At 46.0% G+C, this 18,480-nt stretch overlaps 1 protein-coding gene across 2 annotated transcripts; it reads right to left on the minus strand.

Moving 5' to 3' along the window:
- Positions 1–483: 483 nt before the first annotated feature.
- On the minus strand, positions 484–17,842 carry LOC127010393 (solute carrier family 22 member 7-like). 2 transcript variants are annotated; one of them, XM_050884408.1, is made up of 10 exons: positions 17,505–17,842; positions 14,274–14,470; positions 13,865–13,995; positions 10,771–10,933; positions 7,648–7,799; positions 3,644–3,812; positions 2,394–2,621; positions 1,963–2,174; positions 1,089–1,273; positions 484–975 (listed from the first exon to the last, which is right to left on the minus strand). In XM_050884408.1, exons 1-10 carry the CDS (start codon positions 17,526–17,528, stop codon positions 712–714), a joined length of 1,725 nt encoding a protein of 574 aa, XP_050740365.1. In that variant the 5' UTR covers positions 17,529–17,842; the 3' UTR covers positions 484–711. The 2 variants fall into 2 exon arrangements, with proteins under 2 accessions (XP_050740365.1, XP_050740366.1); XM_050884409.1 differs by having other exon boundaries at positions 798–975; positions 1,089–1,212.
- Positions 17,843–18,480: the final 638 nt, after the last annotated feature.

Below are 18,480 nucleotides of genomic sequence, written 5' to 3' on the forward strand. Positions count from 1 at the left end.
GCGTAGTTTACCTTCCCCATGCAGGCACCCCTTTATCGACCAACCCGAAAGAGCAACGTTGCCAGATTGTCGTACTCGGCCGCTTATATTTCCCGACTTCCTACCCCAAAACTGTCTTCTGGGCTCCAATAACGAAACTCATTTATAGTTAAGGTTAAAGAGTTAGATCCTGATGTTTCCTGGCAATAGTTAGGCGTCAGAAACCGGTAAATACTATGCTCTGAGTACCATATTCTGGCAACGGTGCGAAAGTATGAACAAATGGGTAAGCTGAAAGCCGACTGCCCGGGCCGGGATTCGAACGTTTGCCTGCTGAATCGTAGCCAGGCACGCTGACCACTGCTCCACAAAGAGGTACTGAATTTGATTAACGGCGCTGGAATGCACTCCTTGCTAAACGAGTGAATAATATAAGCGAGTGCCAATTAAATTAACCATTTAAATTACTGGTTACTTCATTACGTTCACATGTCGTGTAGTCAAGAGTTAGCCGGTGTCGAACACTACTCGGATTAAAAAACAAATGGGTTAGCACTTTGAGATACGTCCACTTGTTTTATTGTCTCCAACATCGATTTCAATTTTCCCTATGCTGCTGCAAGGCATTTTACTAGCGGGGGCGGAAGACTTCAACCATGTTTTTAAATGGAAGTGACTTAAGTCTAGGTGCTCTCTTAACAACTACTATACGCAACTCTGCACTATTCAGCCTCAGCACTTTTCGGTGTTTAGATCGCTTACGCCTGTGTTCACATAACCCTGGACACTGTCTCCCTTCTTGGGTTTCGTGGCGGAGAGGCACCAGCGGCGACCCTTGTAGGACCAGTACTTCTCCGAGAGCAGGAAGGCGTTGGCGTCAAGTAGGGTCTGCGGCAGGTCCGTGTTGAGCGTCTCTGGCAGGAGGGAGGCGCAGAGGAACCCGACGACGGCAATCAGGAAGAGAATGATGTACGGCACCCACGCCCCGACCACAACCTGTACGAAAAGGAACCATTCAACACACACACACGCAGTCACACACACACACGCAGTCACACACACACACACACACACACACACACACACACACACTCTCTGCAAACACTCACGGAGAAGGCGATGTAGGGAGCGGTGATGCCGAAGCAGGAGGAGATGAGGGAGGCCAAGCCGGTCCCGGAGGATCGGTGCGTGGTGGGGAACACCTCGGCGCACTGCACGTACACCACCATGAAGCTGATGGTGATGAAAAACTTACTCAGCAGCAGGATGTACAGAGGGTCCCACCCGCTCTCCGCTAATTGAGGAGAAAAAATGGGAAATGGAAATGTGTGTAGTCTTCCAACTGACTTATTTGTTATGTAGGAAGTTTGTCCGTATTCCAAAAAATACACACCCTTGTCACTCCTTGGTTATTATTCCCAGCAGCCCAGCCTCAATCCATTCCTCACATGACCTGACGGAGCTGACCTCGGAACATTCAACAGGCATGAAAATACAGCACAGACCCCATTTATCAACACCATATTATCATCACACCTGGCCTTCCAATGGACGAAAGTGACGGCCACCGGTGACTCCGTACGAAAGCTTCCATTGGAAACAATGCTTTACAATAAGTGGCGGGTGGCGGTCACCAGCTACGCGAGCGAGCCACGTCAAACCCGGTGGCGCCACCGGGCAACCGTAGTGGTTTCGTATAAAAGGCGCCATTGAAAAGCATGGGAGGTAACTAGAGACGGCCACCGGTGACGGCCACCGGTGGCCTCCTGTGAAAAAGACCTAAGCGATAGAAGAAAGCAAGAGGAAGAAGAGGATTCATATTAAGAGTCCTCTCCAACCGATATTGACATATTTTCTGTACTCGTTTTGCTGTAGCAGCCATTGGCGGGCTTTTTTTTTTTTTTTTGTCTGTTTCTTTTATGCCTTGATCTGCTCCCATTTATGTAAAACAGTAAGTCTGCTTAACCCAACGCCGATACTCACCTGTTAAAAAGACGGTGACGAGAGCCCCCAAGGCGGCCAGCATGGAGGCCCCCGCGGCTGTCCAGCGGCGGCCGAGGGTCTGGGAGCCCCACCAGCCCAGCAGGTTAGACGGCAGCTCGACGATGCCCAGCAAGAAAAAATTCAAGAACTCGTTGCCGCTCAAGTTCGACATGTTGTAGGCCAGGCCGTAGTAGAAGAGGTTGTTGCATGTGCTGTGGAAGGGAAGGTGAAGGCTGTCAGTTTGGTTCGCTCGTTGACGGTAGTGCTTGGCTTGTGTGGCTCATGTTTGATGCTTCCTTTTCTTAAACAGAGCTACGGTGGGTGATAGCTGGGAAGGAAATATTTTGTTTTTTTGTTGGTTTGCCTTTGACTTGCCTCCATTACTGTCGAACAAAAGAAGGGTCGCCATTAACAGCCTAACGTCAACTTACTAGCAGAGAGTGAGCAGCAATGTCCGCACACGCACCACAGGGTACTTGAACAGCTGCAGGGCACCGTAGTTTTTCTCTGACTCGTGCGCGGTGGCGATGCCCTGGAGTTTCTCTTCCATTGAATCTGGCACCTTCTTGCCGTTTCTGGCGGCGATGTTGGTCATGAGGCGCGAGCACTGGTCCACACGGCCCCGCGACAGCAGCCACCGAGGGGACTCCGGCAGGAACCTGAAGCGACGGGCGGAGATAAATAGAAATGAGAGCGACACATGAGCTCAACCACAGTGCCAATCATGCTTTTTTTGTCTTTAAATTTGTGACTCAATCAACTCGGTTTATCTTCCCACCCACTTGTACTATCTCTTCCAGACGGCATCCGTCGGACTCGTCTCGCCAGCCTTACACGGCATGGGAGGGCGGGCGCTTCAGCATGGTTTGGGCAGACTCGGAACGGACAAATTATAACAGTAAGGGGCCATGAAGGTCTTTTTGTTTTCCTAAGGATTAAGTTTAGATCTCCTTAAGTGGTCTGCCCGGGCAACTTCACCACGATTGGTAGAAACCTTTTCCAACAATAACAGTGACGCTATTTAACTGAGATTAGATAAACTCTGTCATGCCGTAATTTTATAACTACAATCTACTAAAGGGGCTATCACACTGGGCAAATTTTCCGTGGCTCTTCACTCTAACCACAATTTCCGCTGGCGTGGCTCTCCTATTTCCGTGGTTTTCTGACGCGTCCAAAGCTACGGTAGATTTCACCGAATGACGACGGTATTACTCACCATCATCAGCAGCAGCAGCAATAACAAGAAACAAATGAGAGCCACGCTCGAGGAAATCGTGGTTTGGCTGAAGATCCACGGAAAATATGCCCAGTGTAATAGCCCCTTTACTCGTTGCTACTCTTGTGAGAGCTACTGTTGGAAAGGAAATCGAACTGTTGTTAATGGCGCAGGCAGAGCGACACAAAGGACCTTCACGCTTCATGGCGCCCTTCCTTCATTCTCTGCTCCATTAACCTCCCCCACCCAGCCCCCTTCACCCCTCTGGAGGCCTCGTGCCACCCGAGTATATCTGGGCATCTCTCATCCCTTGACGGCCTTCGGCTCAGCATTATCTTACCTGACTGGCCCCATGCCCAGTGGTGTGGAAGTAATGCAAAGGCAGACTAGCCGCCACCCTCTACCCGCTCCCTGCCCCATGGGTGAGAAGGGGTGCACTAGGACAAGGGCACAGCATCTCACCAGCAGAAGATTATCATCACGAAGAAGGGGAGGGTGGTGATGAGGCCCAGCAGCTGCCAGTCCCGCGCGGCCCATGCGAGCAGCGGCAGCAGACACATACCGGCGGTCCACAGCAGGAAGGAGGTGGAGGTGATCCGCGCCCGCCACCCCGGGGACACTTGCTCCAGGACTGTGCGGGGAGAGGACATGCGTCATTACTCACCGGCTACCGCCTCAGCGCCCGCCCTCACCTGCACCAGCCTCTGTCCCCTCGCAGCCCAGGCCCAACCCGCCTGAGGGACACTCATGACTTGCGGAAGAACACTGCCGTCACATCATCGCATCTTGCCCCACCCCGACCTGCCTGTGTCACAACTCCTTCAGGACTATGTAGGGAAAGCCCCGGCACATGCCCCCCCATCCCGTCAAACGACCCCCCCCCCCCCCCCACATTCATCAAAGACAGGATGAATGATTATTTCCACTTTAGATGAACCCAACGATGCGTTTCAAATTCGGCCCCGATCCATCCTGCCTCCCAGTCCCCACCCCACCCTCGGCCTACACCCACCCACAGCTGCGACTTTTACTAGGCTAGAGGACACACACACACACACACACACACACACACACACACACACACACACACACATTTTCTCCATTCTATGTTGAGGATGCAGCGGGCCGGGAGGAAAAATCTTTTGTCAACTGAATAAAACCTTTCCCGCACCGCCTTCAGGGTCGTCATCTCCTCTGTGGGCCGTATAATTATCTCTAACAATGCAGCAGCTTCGGCCATGGACGTCCTCCCTCTCAGACGTGCCCGACGCTCGTGTCTGCTCCACCTCTGTTGCCTGCGTGAGCCTGTTTTATTTTGTCGGAGGCTTTTTTTTTTAGCTATGTTGCTTTTGTTTCTTTTCTTTTTTATTCTTTCTTTCTTTCTATCTATCTATCTGTCTATCTATTTATCTATCTATAAATCTTTCTTTCTTTCTTTCTATCCATCAGTCTATCTATCTTTCCTTCTTTCTTTCTTTATTTATTTATTTTTTATCTATCTATCTATCTATCTATCTTTTTCTTTTCTTTCTTTCTTTCTTTATAGTTTTTGTCCTTGATCTGCTTTCTTGCTGTAAAAAAAAAAATGTAGGTATACGAAGAGTGTTACCTACAATGTCGCATACAAGTGGCCGACATGTTGCCAGCGGTGACGTGGGCAGTGTTTTCTTTTATGTACCAAGGACACGTGCTATTCTTCGTATGTGCGGGAGACTTGAAGGTCGGTATTCCTAAACGCTTTCCGCCTCTCATATCAACCATTACCAAAGGCGGAAAAAGAGATCAATCCGGTTTTTTTTTTTTTTATTTATTTATTTTTTTTTTTTACGTTCATAGTGCAGAAGACTGGTCACACTACCACCAGTCTCGTAAAGCTAGCCCTGGAAAAGCCCGAAACTCCTACGAAAGCCTTGTCAAATATGTGTGCTCGCTGCTTGGGCGCCGCAATGTTTAGGAATATGGCCCACATTGTACTCACTTCCCGCCCCTTCCCTCCCAGCCCTCAGGAAACTTGCCCTCCACCCTGCCCCTACTCAGGCCCCGGGTAATGTCCTCACCAGCGTTGCCAAATTGTAGTACTCTGAACATTACATTTATCATTGTTAGGCCCAAAAAAACTGCCGTACTTCATAAATAACGATAGATTAGTAAAGTTATCGCTGAAACTGTTAAATATTGATGGTTTTCTTTCTTTTTGCAATATTTATCGGTGACTACGAAAATGCATTGCAATTAGCACGATAATTTGGCAACGCTGGTCCTTACTCAGCTCCTGTCACAGCCTTCAGGACCACAGTCTAAGAATACACAGTCGCCTCACGCGCAGGATAAGGACGTCACACGGTTCCTATATAATCTATGATTCTGGGAATGTAACTCTATACTCAGGGCTTATCATGAAGAAAATAAAACTTAAAGGGATGCCTCTTGTGTGAGAAATATAACGCATTTTAATGGTATTTAATAAGGCATATAACTACAGCAGCCATATGAGGAAAATCCAAATTATATCAGGAAAGTTTTTATTCAGTAAAGGAAACACTGAGAATAAAAGAAAAGAACTGCTGTATGAATTCTGGAAAAAAGAGAAATCAAAATACAGAAGCAGAACCGACAGTGAAAACACTAGCGACAGAAGTGCCGTACGTTACACATGCCATACCTCCTCCCTTCAACTGAACTGAAATGAACTGAACTGGTATCACGAAATCAAGGAGCCCAGAGTTAGGATTCTTGGAGGGAAACCGTTTGACGTCATCCGCGACCTGCTTCAAAATTGGAACCAAGAGTGGGATGACTGTTAGGCTGTGTTCAGGCCATCACCCCGCCGCCAGCCAGGCATCCTTGTCCCGCCCCGTCGCGCCGCCCTCCCAGTGGGGGTTCGGCGCCATTGCCTGCACCCTAGGACTGGCACCGTGACATTTTTGCGTGTGCCTCTTCGTGGACATGGCGATGCGCGGTGAAACCCATGTATAGACTGGGGTTGTGGCCTCGGCTACAGTCTTATGGAGCGCAATCATTTCAGTCACAAGCACAACAGCCGTAATACAAACCCTGTAATTCCCTTCTTCGGGTTACTACAACCATCGTAACGCTTGAGGCCCCCCGAACAAGAAGGAGCTAAGAGACAAAATTAAATAAAAATTAGTTACTGCGCCAACACGTTCTACAGACTCTCAGTCACGGGATGAAACACATTGGATCATATTCTTAAACATTTCGGCATCCAACCTCATGTTTGACAAGGCTTTAGTAAGAGTTTGGGGCATTTCCAGGGGTATTTTCGGGACCCTGGTGGTAGTTTGACCCTTCTTCTGCACCATGAACCTAAGAAGCAGGCATTAGAACCCGACTGCTCTCCTGTTTGGTCTTTTGAAATAGTTGATGTGAGAGGCTGAAGCGTCTGGCAATACGGGCCATTATGTTTACGATTCCTCTGGTTCTGTCCTAAGCAAGCTAAACTTCACCTCACGGCAGAGAAACAAAAAGTTGAAAATATTGACATCGAGTCCAGATGCCGCCGAGCCAGAGAGAGCTAATGGGCTAATGCATCACGTATTGCTTCTTACTATTGCAATGGTGTGCTTTGTTTTCCGTGACGTCAGCGGCTATCAGACAACCTTGCAACGCACTTTCACGGGTGTGGAGGGAAGAGGCAGGGCCGGGGCGCAGTATGTTATTTTTTCTTTCCTTCTCTTCTGCTATATATTTAAACGGATTTTTAGGGTTATTAAATATCTGAGCATTAATCATGAGGTATATTTTTTTTATTTGTATTGACCTGTCTTGGTGAAATTAAAAACATTTACTCCGATTCTAATTATACCATAATTATGACGTAATTAGAAGTGAGCATCCGTGGTTGAGAATTAAAATATCCAGATTATTTTTAAGGCACATCACGGAACAACTGCAGGACCATAATTTTTCATATGCAACATTTTTTTAATTTTTTTTAGCTCTTCTAGGCAGTGAGATATTGTACCCCGAATTTTTCAAGAAATTTCTGTCGTTTAGAAATTATATCCCTTAGCTAACTCTGCCTCGAGGCGCATCAAATTTACCTGAAGACACTCACTCCTAAGGTAGCACAGAGACCCTTTGAACACCAGAACTTGATCACCTCCGCGCCGAGACTGAGAGCCGATTTCACAGTCCAACACAATGTCTTCGTAACAGCCCGAACCAAACAATAGAATCCCATACAATCCAATATGGTGAGGTCTTCGATGCCACACTAAATACACAAGACTTTTCCTGTATAGTTTCGTCAAATTTGTGAACTTAAATATAAACACCAGTCACTATACAAGGACATTTCGGAGACTCTGGTATTGGTTTGGGAGCTTACTAACCCGTCATGGGGAACTGTGAAACTGGCCCCGAGGCTCCCAGAACAGTCAGGAGTCCCTTCCCGGCCCTACCATCGCTACCCCGAGCATATATCCCTGAAGGGCGATACTTACTGATGATGAGGGTAAGCTCCAACATGGGCGGGAAGGAGACGGAGGCGAGGAAGGTGGTGATCATGAGGGCCGCGTAGGTCACGTAGAGACGCACCAACCCGAAGACTGCGTAGATCGTCACTGTCATCATCAACACCGGCCGGCGCCCGATCCTGCGTGCGCAAGTGTAGACCGCGGTTACGTTATCTGTTGTGAATTTGTTAGTTAGTTTGTTAGTTAGTTAGTTAGCCAGATAGTTAGTTAGTGATTGACTGAGTTGATTTGTTAGCAAGGTTTAGTTAGTTAGTTAGTTTGTTAGTTAGTTAGTTAGCCAGATAGTTAGCTAGTGAGTGACTGAGTTGATTTGTTAGCTAGGTTTACTTAGTTATTTTGTAAATTGTTTGTTGTATGTCAAAATGTAGAAGAGTAAAGAGATAAAAGACGTGAAAACAAACAAACGTGAAGCAAGCAGCACAAGACAGGCACCAGCAAGCACAAAGACTGACATATACCAGTGTGTGTGTGTGTGTGTGTGTGTGTGTGTGTGTGTGTACTGGTATCCGTCAGTCAGTCAGTCTTTGTGTTTGCCAGTGCCTGTCTTGCGCTCTTTGCTTCACGATTGTTTTCAAGTCTTTGTCGGTGTCAGGCCTCTCTTTACTGCGGTACGTTTTGAGATATCGAGGCACAGATCCAGACTATTTGAGGCCAGAGCTTCAAACGTCACCAGAAAATGGGTTAAAGTATTATAAAAGGACAGAAGGAAAATGATGACCTACATTGCTAAACTGGGACGATAGGGCAAATTAGGTTCTCTCTCTCTCTCTCTCTCTCTCTCTCTCTCTCTCTCTCTCTCTCTCTCTCTCTCTCTCTCTCTCACACACACACACGCGTCAGGAGGGCCACCAGGGCTACCCACCACGGGCTTACAAAATGGTCTCCTGCTGGCCTGACTCAAGACACTCTTCTCAAATTGCTGATGGCGATAAGACGAGTGGCCATTTATGTTGAGAGGTCAATTGGCGTGGGGGAGGGATGGTTTTGTGTGTGTGTGTGTGGTAGGTCAGCCATTGTCCTGAGAGGGGTTCCAATGCGACGTTAGGCCATCCACACGAGCGTTCAGTTAAAGACTCTACGCCTAGTGCTTCACAATGTAGAAAAAAAGGGGAACGGGAAAAATTATCAACTTCGGTCGGTATTCTTAGATCCTTCTATCTCTCACATCAACTCTTTCCAAAGGCCTAAAAGGAGATTAAATCGGGTTCTAACGAGTATTTTTTTAGGTTCATGGTACAGAGGAATGATCAAACTACCACCAGGGTCATAAAACTACCCCTAGAAATGCCCACAACTCTTACGAAAGCCTTGTCAAATATGTGTGCTTGGGTGCCGAGATGTTTAAGAAAAAGAGGTATAGAGGAATGATCAAACTACCACCAGGGTCATAAAACTACCACGAGAAATGCCCACAACTCTTACGAAAGCCTTATCAGTTATGTGTGCTTGGGTGCTGAAATGTTTAAGAAGAAGAGGTACAGAGGAATGATCAAACTACCACCAGGGTCATAAAACTACCCCTACAAATGCCCACAACTCTTGCGAAAGCCTTGTCAAATATGTGTGCTTGAGTGCCGAAATGTTTAAGAAGAGGTACAGAGGAATGATCAAACAGGAATGATCAAACTCCCACGAGGGTCATCAAACTACCCCTAGAAATGCCCACAACTCTTACGAAAGCCTTGTCAAATGTGTGAGCTTGGGTGCTGAAATGTCTAAGAAGATGAACATTAGTATTCAGATAATGTGCGGAGACCCGAGCCGAAGGAGACTACTGGGGCGACAGTCTACGTGCATCCTGAAGAGTACATAGAGAGAGCAGCCACTAGCAAGTCCTCGGCCCCGATGCATCACACCAAGACTTTAAAAACACGACGGGGGAAAGCAAGCGCATGAAACTGAACAAAGTAGCGAGAAGTCATGGCAAGGAAGAAGGTTAAGTATGACAAGAGAAGGATAGAGGGACACAAAAGGAAATGTTTCACGAGGTCTAGTGCCTCAAAAAATACAGTAGGAAAACAGAAAGAGAGAAAAAGATAGAACGTAATGTTTCACGCTGTCTGGTGCTCCGAAAAGAAAGTAAAAAAAACATAGAAAAACAGGAAGATAGAAGAGAGAAGGAAATGTCTCACGATGTCTGATGCTCCGGAAAGAAAGTAAAAACAATAGAAAAACAAGAAGATAGAAGATAGAACGTAATGTTTCACGATGTCTGGTGCTCCGGAAAGAAAGTAAAAACAATAGAAAAACAAGAAGAAAGAAGATAGAAGGAAATGTCTCACGATGTCTGATGCTCCAAGAAAAGGAAAGTGGGAAACAGAACGGTAAAAGAAGATAGGGGGAATGTTTTACCACGTCTAATACTCCCAAAAAGAAAGGTGGAAAAAAAAGTTTAAAAAAAAAGATAGAAGGAAATGTCTCACGATGTCTGATGCTCCAAGTAAAAGAAAGTGGGAAACAGAACGGTAAAAGAAGATAGGGGGGAATGTTTTACCACGTCTGATCCTCCCAAAAAGAAAGGTGGAGAAAAGAAAGGTAAAAAAAAGATAGAAGGAAATGTCTCACGATGTCTGACGCTCCCACAAAGAAAGTAGAAAAACAGAATGATAAACAGAATGATGAAGTGTTTCACGATGTCCGATGCACCAACATAGCAAGTAGGAAAACAAAGGAGGCAGAAAGAGCTAAAGGGAAAGATAAAGGGAAGTGTTACGCGAGGCCTGACACACCAACCCTCTGTGGCGCCGTCGGGGAGTGTTGGGGTGGGGTGGGGGGTGGGGGGGTAAGCAGTACTATTGGTCGACTGTCTCCCACTTCTGCTGTCGAGATTTTATCGTGTGTAATTTAACATTTAGTATAAAGTTTGTGTAACTGAATGAAGCTTATTACAGCACCAACCCTCAACCCATGACATTTCTCACTGCAACACACACACACACACACACACACACACACACACACACACACACACACACGTTATAGTTACTCAGGAAAAAAAAAACTTAAGTCTGCCAGAGGCTTGTAATGGCATTATTAGAGAGAGAGAGAGAGAGAGAGAGAGAGAGAGAGATCCAGACAAACAGGACTCACAGGTCGGAGAGAGAGTTCAACACGAAGGTTCCCACAACGTTCCCCGCCACGGCCGCGGACAGCCAGTTGGCCCCGAGGCTGGCGTGGCCACACACCCAGTCCTGCTGCGTGCTCAGAGTGGAGTCATAGTAGGTGTGGTCGTAGTCCCAGCCGCTCTGACACCCTGGAAAGAGGAAGGGCGAGAAAAATAGTCATGCATTAGATAGTACTTGTTCGGGACACGTTTGCTACACGAAATGACCTGGGCTCGGATTCATAGACGCTTCCGACCTCACATCATGTTTCCCTCTCTTGGCCGAGGTTTCTAAATGCCGTAAAGGAGATCATTCGGGTTCCAATGAGTGATATTTTGGGGGGTCATGGTACACAAGAACGGCCAAACTACCAAAAGGGTCATAAAACTACAACCGGAAATGGCCACAACTCCTACGAAAGCCTTGTCTAATATGTGTGCCTGGGCGCCGAACTGTTCAAAAATACGAGTATGACCCCTCGGCCCATATTCTCAGATGCTTTCGGTTCTCACGACAACTATTTCCAAAGGCCACACAGAAGATTAGTCGGGTCCTCACGAGTATTTCCACATTAATGGTGCAGAAACCTTGTCAAACTATCATTAGCATTAGCAAACAAAAGGATATCAGGACACCTCTCCTCCCGAAATTGACCCCTCTTTCGGCCACCTCCTTGGATTCTTTTTAGGAGCAGCGAGTAGCGGGCTTTTTTTTATTATTGTTTCCTTTTTTGTGTGTGCCCTTGAGCTGTCCCCTTTGTTGTAAAAAAAAAAATAGGATCATAAAACTACCCATGCACTGAAATATCCTCAACCTCTAAGAAAGCCTTAAATGTTGGTGTGCAAGTCCCGAAATGTCTCAGACTGTTCATCAAACCATATGAAAGGAGAAGAGGAAAATGGAATATCTTATGTTTACACTTTGCTTACAGAGTCCCGTGTGAAGTGGAAAGAAGCCCCGACATATTGTTTAAATGCTGCCAATAGCGCCGGTAGGTTCTCTTGAGGGACCACTTGGACGGCCCCAGCCCACTAGTGGTTCAGGCGAATTTTATTTATAGTGGCTGCCGTGTTGCATGACTTTTGCTCGGCCCATGGTGCCCCCCGGTGCTCCGCTTGACCAAGGTCGCTAAAGAAATGACATGCATGCAGTCTACTATCGATTCCCCCCCGTATATCAGGACCTTCGCTGCTTTTTTACTTGTACCTGAAGCTCTCCCGCACTTAATTAAGATTTGTTATTGCTCTTTCAACATCTTATATACTGATATCACGTTCAATAACACTTTCCACTGTTGACGGTTCCATCCAAAGCTGTTAATATTACATCCCCTGACTCCCCCACCGTCATTTCGGCTCTTTCCCAGTATGTGAAAGGCTGAACTCTTCTCTCAAACTTTTTCTAAAAACTCCACTCTGGACGATTCTGGGCATATTCCTCCTACTCATCCCCCCTCTGACTCCTTTATGCCTGTTATAAAGATTCTTCAAAATGATGTTTTCTATGCCTCTCCTCAATCCTCAGAAGGCTATGGACCTGATGGAGTGTGCCTCCGTGCTGTCACCCACTACCGTTTTGAATCAATCCACCTTCTATCTGATCGTAACTGACTCTTGGTCATCCTCTCTTAGCCGTTTCGTGGACATATCAAAAGCTTTTGATAGGGTCTGGCACAAATCTTTTTTCTGTTGTTCATTGATAATCTTCTCCAAAACGAACTGTCCTGACCATTAACATCGCTTGATTCCACTCTGCATTATTCAACTTCCTTTACTAGAAGACCCACCTTCAGGAACTTAACGACTCAAGGGGCTGGGCTGCAGAACGCTTAGCCTCAGACCTACTATTATTTCCGATTGAGAGAAGAAGAAAGAACTGGTGTCCTTCAAAACACAAAACCTCCACCTATCCTATCCTGTCGACACAACACAATCTTCCAAACTATTCTTCCCTATTCTTTGACAACACCCAGCCATCACCCACAAACATCCTCAGTCTATCCTCTCCTCAAAAAATCAAACTGAAAACTATCCTTACTCTCTTCTCTCATCTCATCTTCCTCCTCGAAGCTGGGCGTTCTACCGTCTTCCTCCAGTTCAGTCCCCCTGCAGTTGCTGTGTCCGCTATATTGGGTCTGCCCCGCCATGCATGGGGTGTCTCTCTCATGGGGCTCTCACACAGCACTGCTCTTCCAGGTATCTGTGAGGCAAAGGCTCTCGTCTCCAGCTCCTCATACTGATACGTTTGTCTGTAGAACTAAGCTGCAACTCTTTCCATCTTCTATCGGTATTTTCATGCCGACTACTCTTCTGAAACGCTAAATGCATGCCTCCCCCCCTCCCGCGGCCCCGCTGCACTCGACGTTTTACTCTAGCTCATCCCTATACTGTCCAAACCCATTATGCAAGAGTTAATCAGCATCTTCATTCTTTCATCCCCTTCACTGGTAAACTCTGGAACAGCTTTCCTTCATCTGTATTTCGTCCTGCCTATGACTTGACCTCCTTCAAGAGGAGGGTATCAGGACACCTCTCTCCACTGACTTATCTTTATCTTCACCTCTTTCTTTTTTTTTAGGAGCAGCAGCGAGCGGCTTTTTTTTTTTTATTAATACTTTTTTTTTTTGCCTGTGTCTCCTTCCTTGTAAAAAAAAAAAAAATGTATTCTAAAAACAAAAATAGTAATGATGATAACTCTTGAGTGACACAGCTGTTCATATATCCGTGTGCGGACAGATAAAGCGACGAAAAATAGAAAAATAAATAAAAAAATGTCTAACTCTTCATCACCGTGAGTTTAAATTGTGCTTGGAGCGTCTTCTTTTCCTTTTTGGTGCAAAAAATGTTCACACACCAAACTGATAACAATACACCATCTCGCTGTCTCGGCTGGTAACAACAACAACAACAACAACAACAACAACAACAACAACAACAACAACAACAACAACAACAAACAAACAAAAGCAAAGATAACAGCAAACAAACACGTCAAAAATATCACCACCACTACCAAAACAACCCCCACCACTACCCCCCCCCACCAACAATAACAACAACATGTATAATTATAATACTTACCAACAACCCCAAAAGTCTCGTTGAGGTCTGCCGCGGCGGGGGTCGTGCCGCCGAGGAGCCCCAGCGCCTGGCTCGCCGTCACGTTGTATTGGCGGCAGCTGCTGAACGCCTCGCCGCCTTCCTTGTCCTCCCTGGGGCCGAGAAGACGAAAAGTTAGTGAAGTTAGTGTGTGTGTGTGTGTGTGTGTGTGTGTGTGTCCTTGCTGGTGCGTGGGACAACTTTTCACAACCAATGCTCACTGACACCTTCCCACAGCATTTAACAAGTATCAAGAAGTTTGACTCCTGGAAAATGTTCTAATAAGGCTCAGAACGAACGAATGACACAATATACGTTTCTTTACAAATGCATTTCCACTTACAAGAAAAAACAAGAGAGAGAGAGAGAGAGAGAGAGAGAGGGGGCTCACCTAGGTATAGTGAGGGCCTTCCACTCGTCCAAGGATATGTCCTGTGGCCGGCCGGGCACGTGGCACCAGTGGTCGGGCGTGGATGTCATGAAGATGGGCACGAGCGCCACCCACGGAATCAGGAAGTTTATCGGCACCACGAACAGCCAGTACAGCAGCTGCTGGTACCGCCCACTGTCGCCAACCTCCTCCAGGAGCTGCAACGAAGGGATGGAAAAAATTACAATTTTTAGTAATTCTCTGAGCAAATTATAATATAATCTACTTTAAATACTTTCTCATCGTTAACTGCAAGAACACATTTTTTTTTTTAAATGCTTAAACTCTTTAGTGAAGATTCTCGTGCAGCTGTGTCGCAGCGCAGCTGTTAGGAACTGTTTATCAACGATATTTAAGTTTTTTGCCTTTGAATTGCTTTCTTGACAGTAATATATATATATATATATATATATATATATATATATATATATATATATATATATATATATATATATATATATATATATATTACAACAAAGGAGGCAGCTCAAGGGCACACACAAAAAAGGAAACAATAATAATAAAAAAGCCCGCTGCTCGCTGCTCCTAAAAAAGAATCATAAGAGGTGGCCGAAAGAGAGGTCAGTTTCGGGAGGAGAGGTGTCCTGATACCCTTCTCTTGAAAGGGTTCAAGTCGTAGGCAGGAGGAAATGCAGATGAAGGAAGATTGTTCCAGAGTTTACCAGCGAGAGGGATGAAAGAGTGAAGATGCTGGTTAACTCTTGCATAAGGGGTTTGGACAGTATAGGGATGAGCATGAGTAGAAAGTCGTGTGCAGCGGGGCCGCGGGAGGGGGGAAGGCATGTTCAGAAGAGCAGTCAGCGTGGAAATATCGATAGAAGATAGAAAGAGAGGCAACATCGCGACGGAATTTAAGAGGTAGAAGACTATCAGTAGGAGGAGGAGAGCTGATGAGACGAAGAGCCTTAGACTCCACTCTGTCCAGAAGAGCTGTGTGAGTGGAGCACCCCCACACGTGAGATGCATACTCCATACGAGGGCGGACAAGACCCCTGTATATGGATAGCAACTGCGCGGGGGAGAAGAACTGGCGGAGACGATACAGAACGCCCAACCTCGAGGGAGCTGATTTAACGAGAGAGGAGATGTGAAGTTTCCAGTTCAGATTTTGAGTCAAGGATAGACCGAGGATGTTTAGTGTTGAAGATGGTGATAGCTGAGTATTGTCGAAGAATAGGGGATAGGTGTTTGGAAGATTGTGTCGAGTTGATAGGTGGAGAAATTGAGTTTTTGAGGCATTGAAGGACACAAGGTTCCTTCTACCCCAATCGTAAATGATAGCAAGGTCTGAGGTTAAGCGTTCTGCAGCCTCCAGTCTGGAGTCGTGTACTTCCTGTTGAGAGGGTCTTCTATTGAAAGAAGTTGAATAATGCAAAGGGGAGTCGTCGACGTATGAGTGGACAGGACAGTTTGTTATGGAAAGAAGATCATTGATGAATAACAGGAAGAGAGTGGGTGATAGGACAGAGCCCTGTGGAACACCACTGTTGAAAGGTTTAGGGGAAGAACAGTGACCGTCTACCACCGCAGAGATAGAACGGCCGGAAAGGAAACTAGAGATAAAGGAACAGAGAGAGGGATATAATCCGAAAGAGGGCAGTTTAGAAAGAAAAGACTTGTGCCATACTCTATCGAAGGCTTTCGATATGTCTAGCGCAACAGAGAAAGTTTCACCAAAACGGCTAAGAGAGGATGACCAAGAGTCAGTTAAGAGAGCAAGAAGATCGCCAGAAGAACGCCCCTTGCGGAACCCATACTGGCGATCAGATAGAAGATTAGAAGTGGAAAGGTGCTTTTGAATCTTCCGGTTAAGGATTGATTCAAAAGCTTTAGATAGACAGGAAAGTAAAGCTATTGGGCGGTAGTTTGAGGGATTGGAACGGTCACCCTTATTAGGCACAGGCTGTACAAAGGCATACTTCCAGCAGGAAGGAAAGGTAGATGTTGATAGGCAGAGACGAAAGAGTTTGACCAGGCAGGGTGTCAGCACGGAAGCACAGTTTTTAAGGACAATAGGAGGCACTCCATCAGGTCCATAAACCTTCCGAGAGTTGAGGCCAGAGAGGGCATAGAAAACATCATTTGGAAGAATCTTAATAACAGGCATAAAGGAGTCAGAGGGGGGATGAGTAGGAGGAATATGCCCAGAATCGTCCAGGGTGGAGTTCTTACAGAAAGTTTGAGCGAAGAGTTCAGCCTTAGAGACAGATGAGACGGCAGTGCTGCCGTCAGGGTTAAAGAGAGGAGGGAAAGAGGAAAGAGTGAAATTGGAGGAAATATTTTTGGCTAGATGCCAGAAGTCACGGGAAGAATTAGAAGAAGCAAGGTGTTGACATTTTCTATTGATAAAAGAAGTTTTGGTAAGTCGGAGAATAGATTTGGCACGATTCCGGGCTGAAATGTAAAGGTCATAGTTAGCGGGAGTTCGAAGGCTCTGGAACCTTTTGTGAGCTGCCTCTCTATCTTTAATAGCACGAGAACAAGCATGATTAAACCAAGGCTTTTTAGCATGAGGAGTAGAGAAAGAACGTGGAATGTATGCCTCCATTATGCTTAACATAATAGATTATTTTATTATATGATTTTACATTACTGTCAAGGAGGCAGCTCAGGGGCTATACAAGAAAAGTCCGCTACAGCGCGGCTTTCACAAAGAAGATTTTTCCCTCTTCAACGTGTTCGCAAAGTGGTGCTTTTCAGTTGCTAATTAACCTTCGCTGTCAGCTGAGTCCAGTCCTCAGCCTCATCTTCATTTTGTTGTTTATGATATTAAAGAAAGATTTCGGATTAATTCTACAGCTGGTGGCAATATTCTCTTCACACCTACGCTCCGCCTAACTTCCTAACTTTTCACTCCTCGTCAGGCTTCATGACAAAAAAAAAGATCTTAAATCTTGCATTTGGGGTATATATATATATATATATATATATATATATATATAGATATATATATATATATATATATATATATATATATATGTGTGTGTGTGTGTGTGTGTGTGTGAGGTCCTGGCAGTACCCATAGATCGACTAATGAGCCTTGCCCTAATCGGAAGGGTACTTGCTTACCGTGGTGACACACACACACACACACACACACACACACACTTAAAAGTAACTACATTGCTGCATTGTGCTCCTGAGAAGGATCGAAGACGTAGTTGAGCGTACCTTCTCAAAGACAGGGACGATCATCGCGGCTCAGGTGCAGGAGCAGACTCGTGCTGTCAAGAATGTGTGGGGACAGCTCCTACCTAGCCATGCACACTACATCCGCTCAGCATGTTCCTCACTTCCACGCAGGATACAAGTGCAGTATGTCAAGGATACGCACCAAGGTTAAGGCGATCTGATAAGTAAGCCACAGAAAAACTCTTATTGCTTGTCTTATGAATCAACTGCTTGGCGTGATATTATGAGTGGTGTGGAGCGGTGGACTCATACACCAGCCGCGTCCCGCACATGAATCGCCTCACTCACACACTAACACGTCTGGAACACTGACTGAACCGAAGGCCGACGGAGCAGGTAGAACGTGAAGGAGCTGCCAGGGGTAACCAGACAACGAAATTAAACTTCATGGGACGGGAATGGGATGGCGGAGACATCAGTAATGCTACGTCAGCATGATGTACTGCAGGACGTTTTGGGGTGTCTGGCATACAAAAGAGAGAGAGAGAGAGAGAGAGAGAGAGAGAGAGAGAGAGAGAGAGAGAGAGAGGGGGGGGGGGGGAATCCCATATCCTAGGCCTTGACCAATCGTTCTCTGTCGGTATCCACGAATCTCCTTCCAGATGATCCAGATTGTCGTCCTCTGAGCATTTTACTCACCAGTTCCAGACCAAAAACTGTAGTACCCACACAAACAACGACAGTCAATTACAGTTACTGTTAAAACCGTTGATTACAGATTTTTTTTTTAATAGTTATGCGTCAAAACCCGAAAATACAGTGAAATGGGTACGAAAAATCTTACCACGCTGATAAGATGTTTTATCTGAACAGAACCAGTCTATTTTTCTATCTCCTTTTCCTCCTTCATTAATTAGAGTTATTATATTCTGTTGAGCTGGACACATGACCACGCAAGAACATCCTCCAGCTGCTAATTGTGTTATGTTGTTATTATTGCTGGACTGACGCAGCA

This window comes from Eriocheir sinensis, chromosome 43 (assembly GCF_024679095.1).
Source record: "Eriocheir sinensis breed Jianghai 21 chromosome 43, ASM2467909v1, whole genome shotgun sequence".
Lineage (NCBI taxonomy): Eukaryota > Metazoa > Arthropoda > Malacostraca > Decapoda > Varunidae > Eriocheir > Eriocheir sinensis.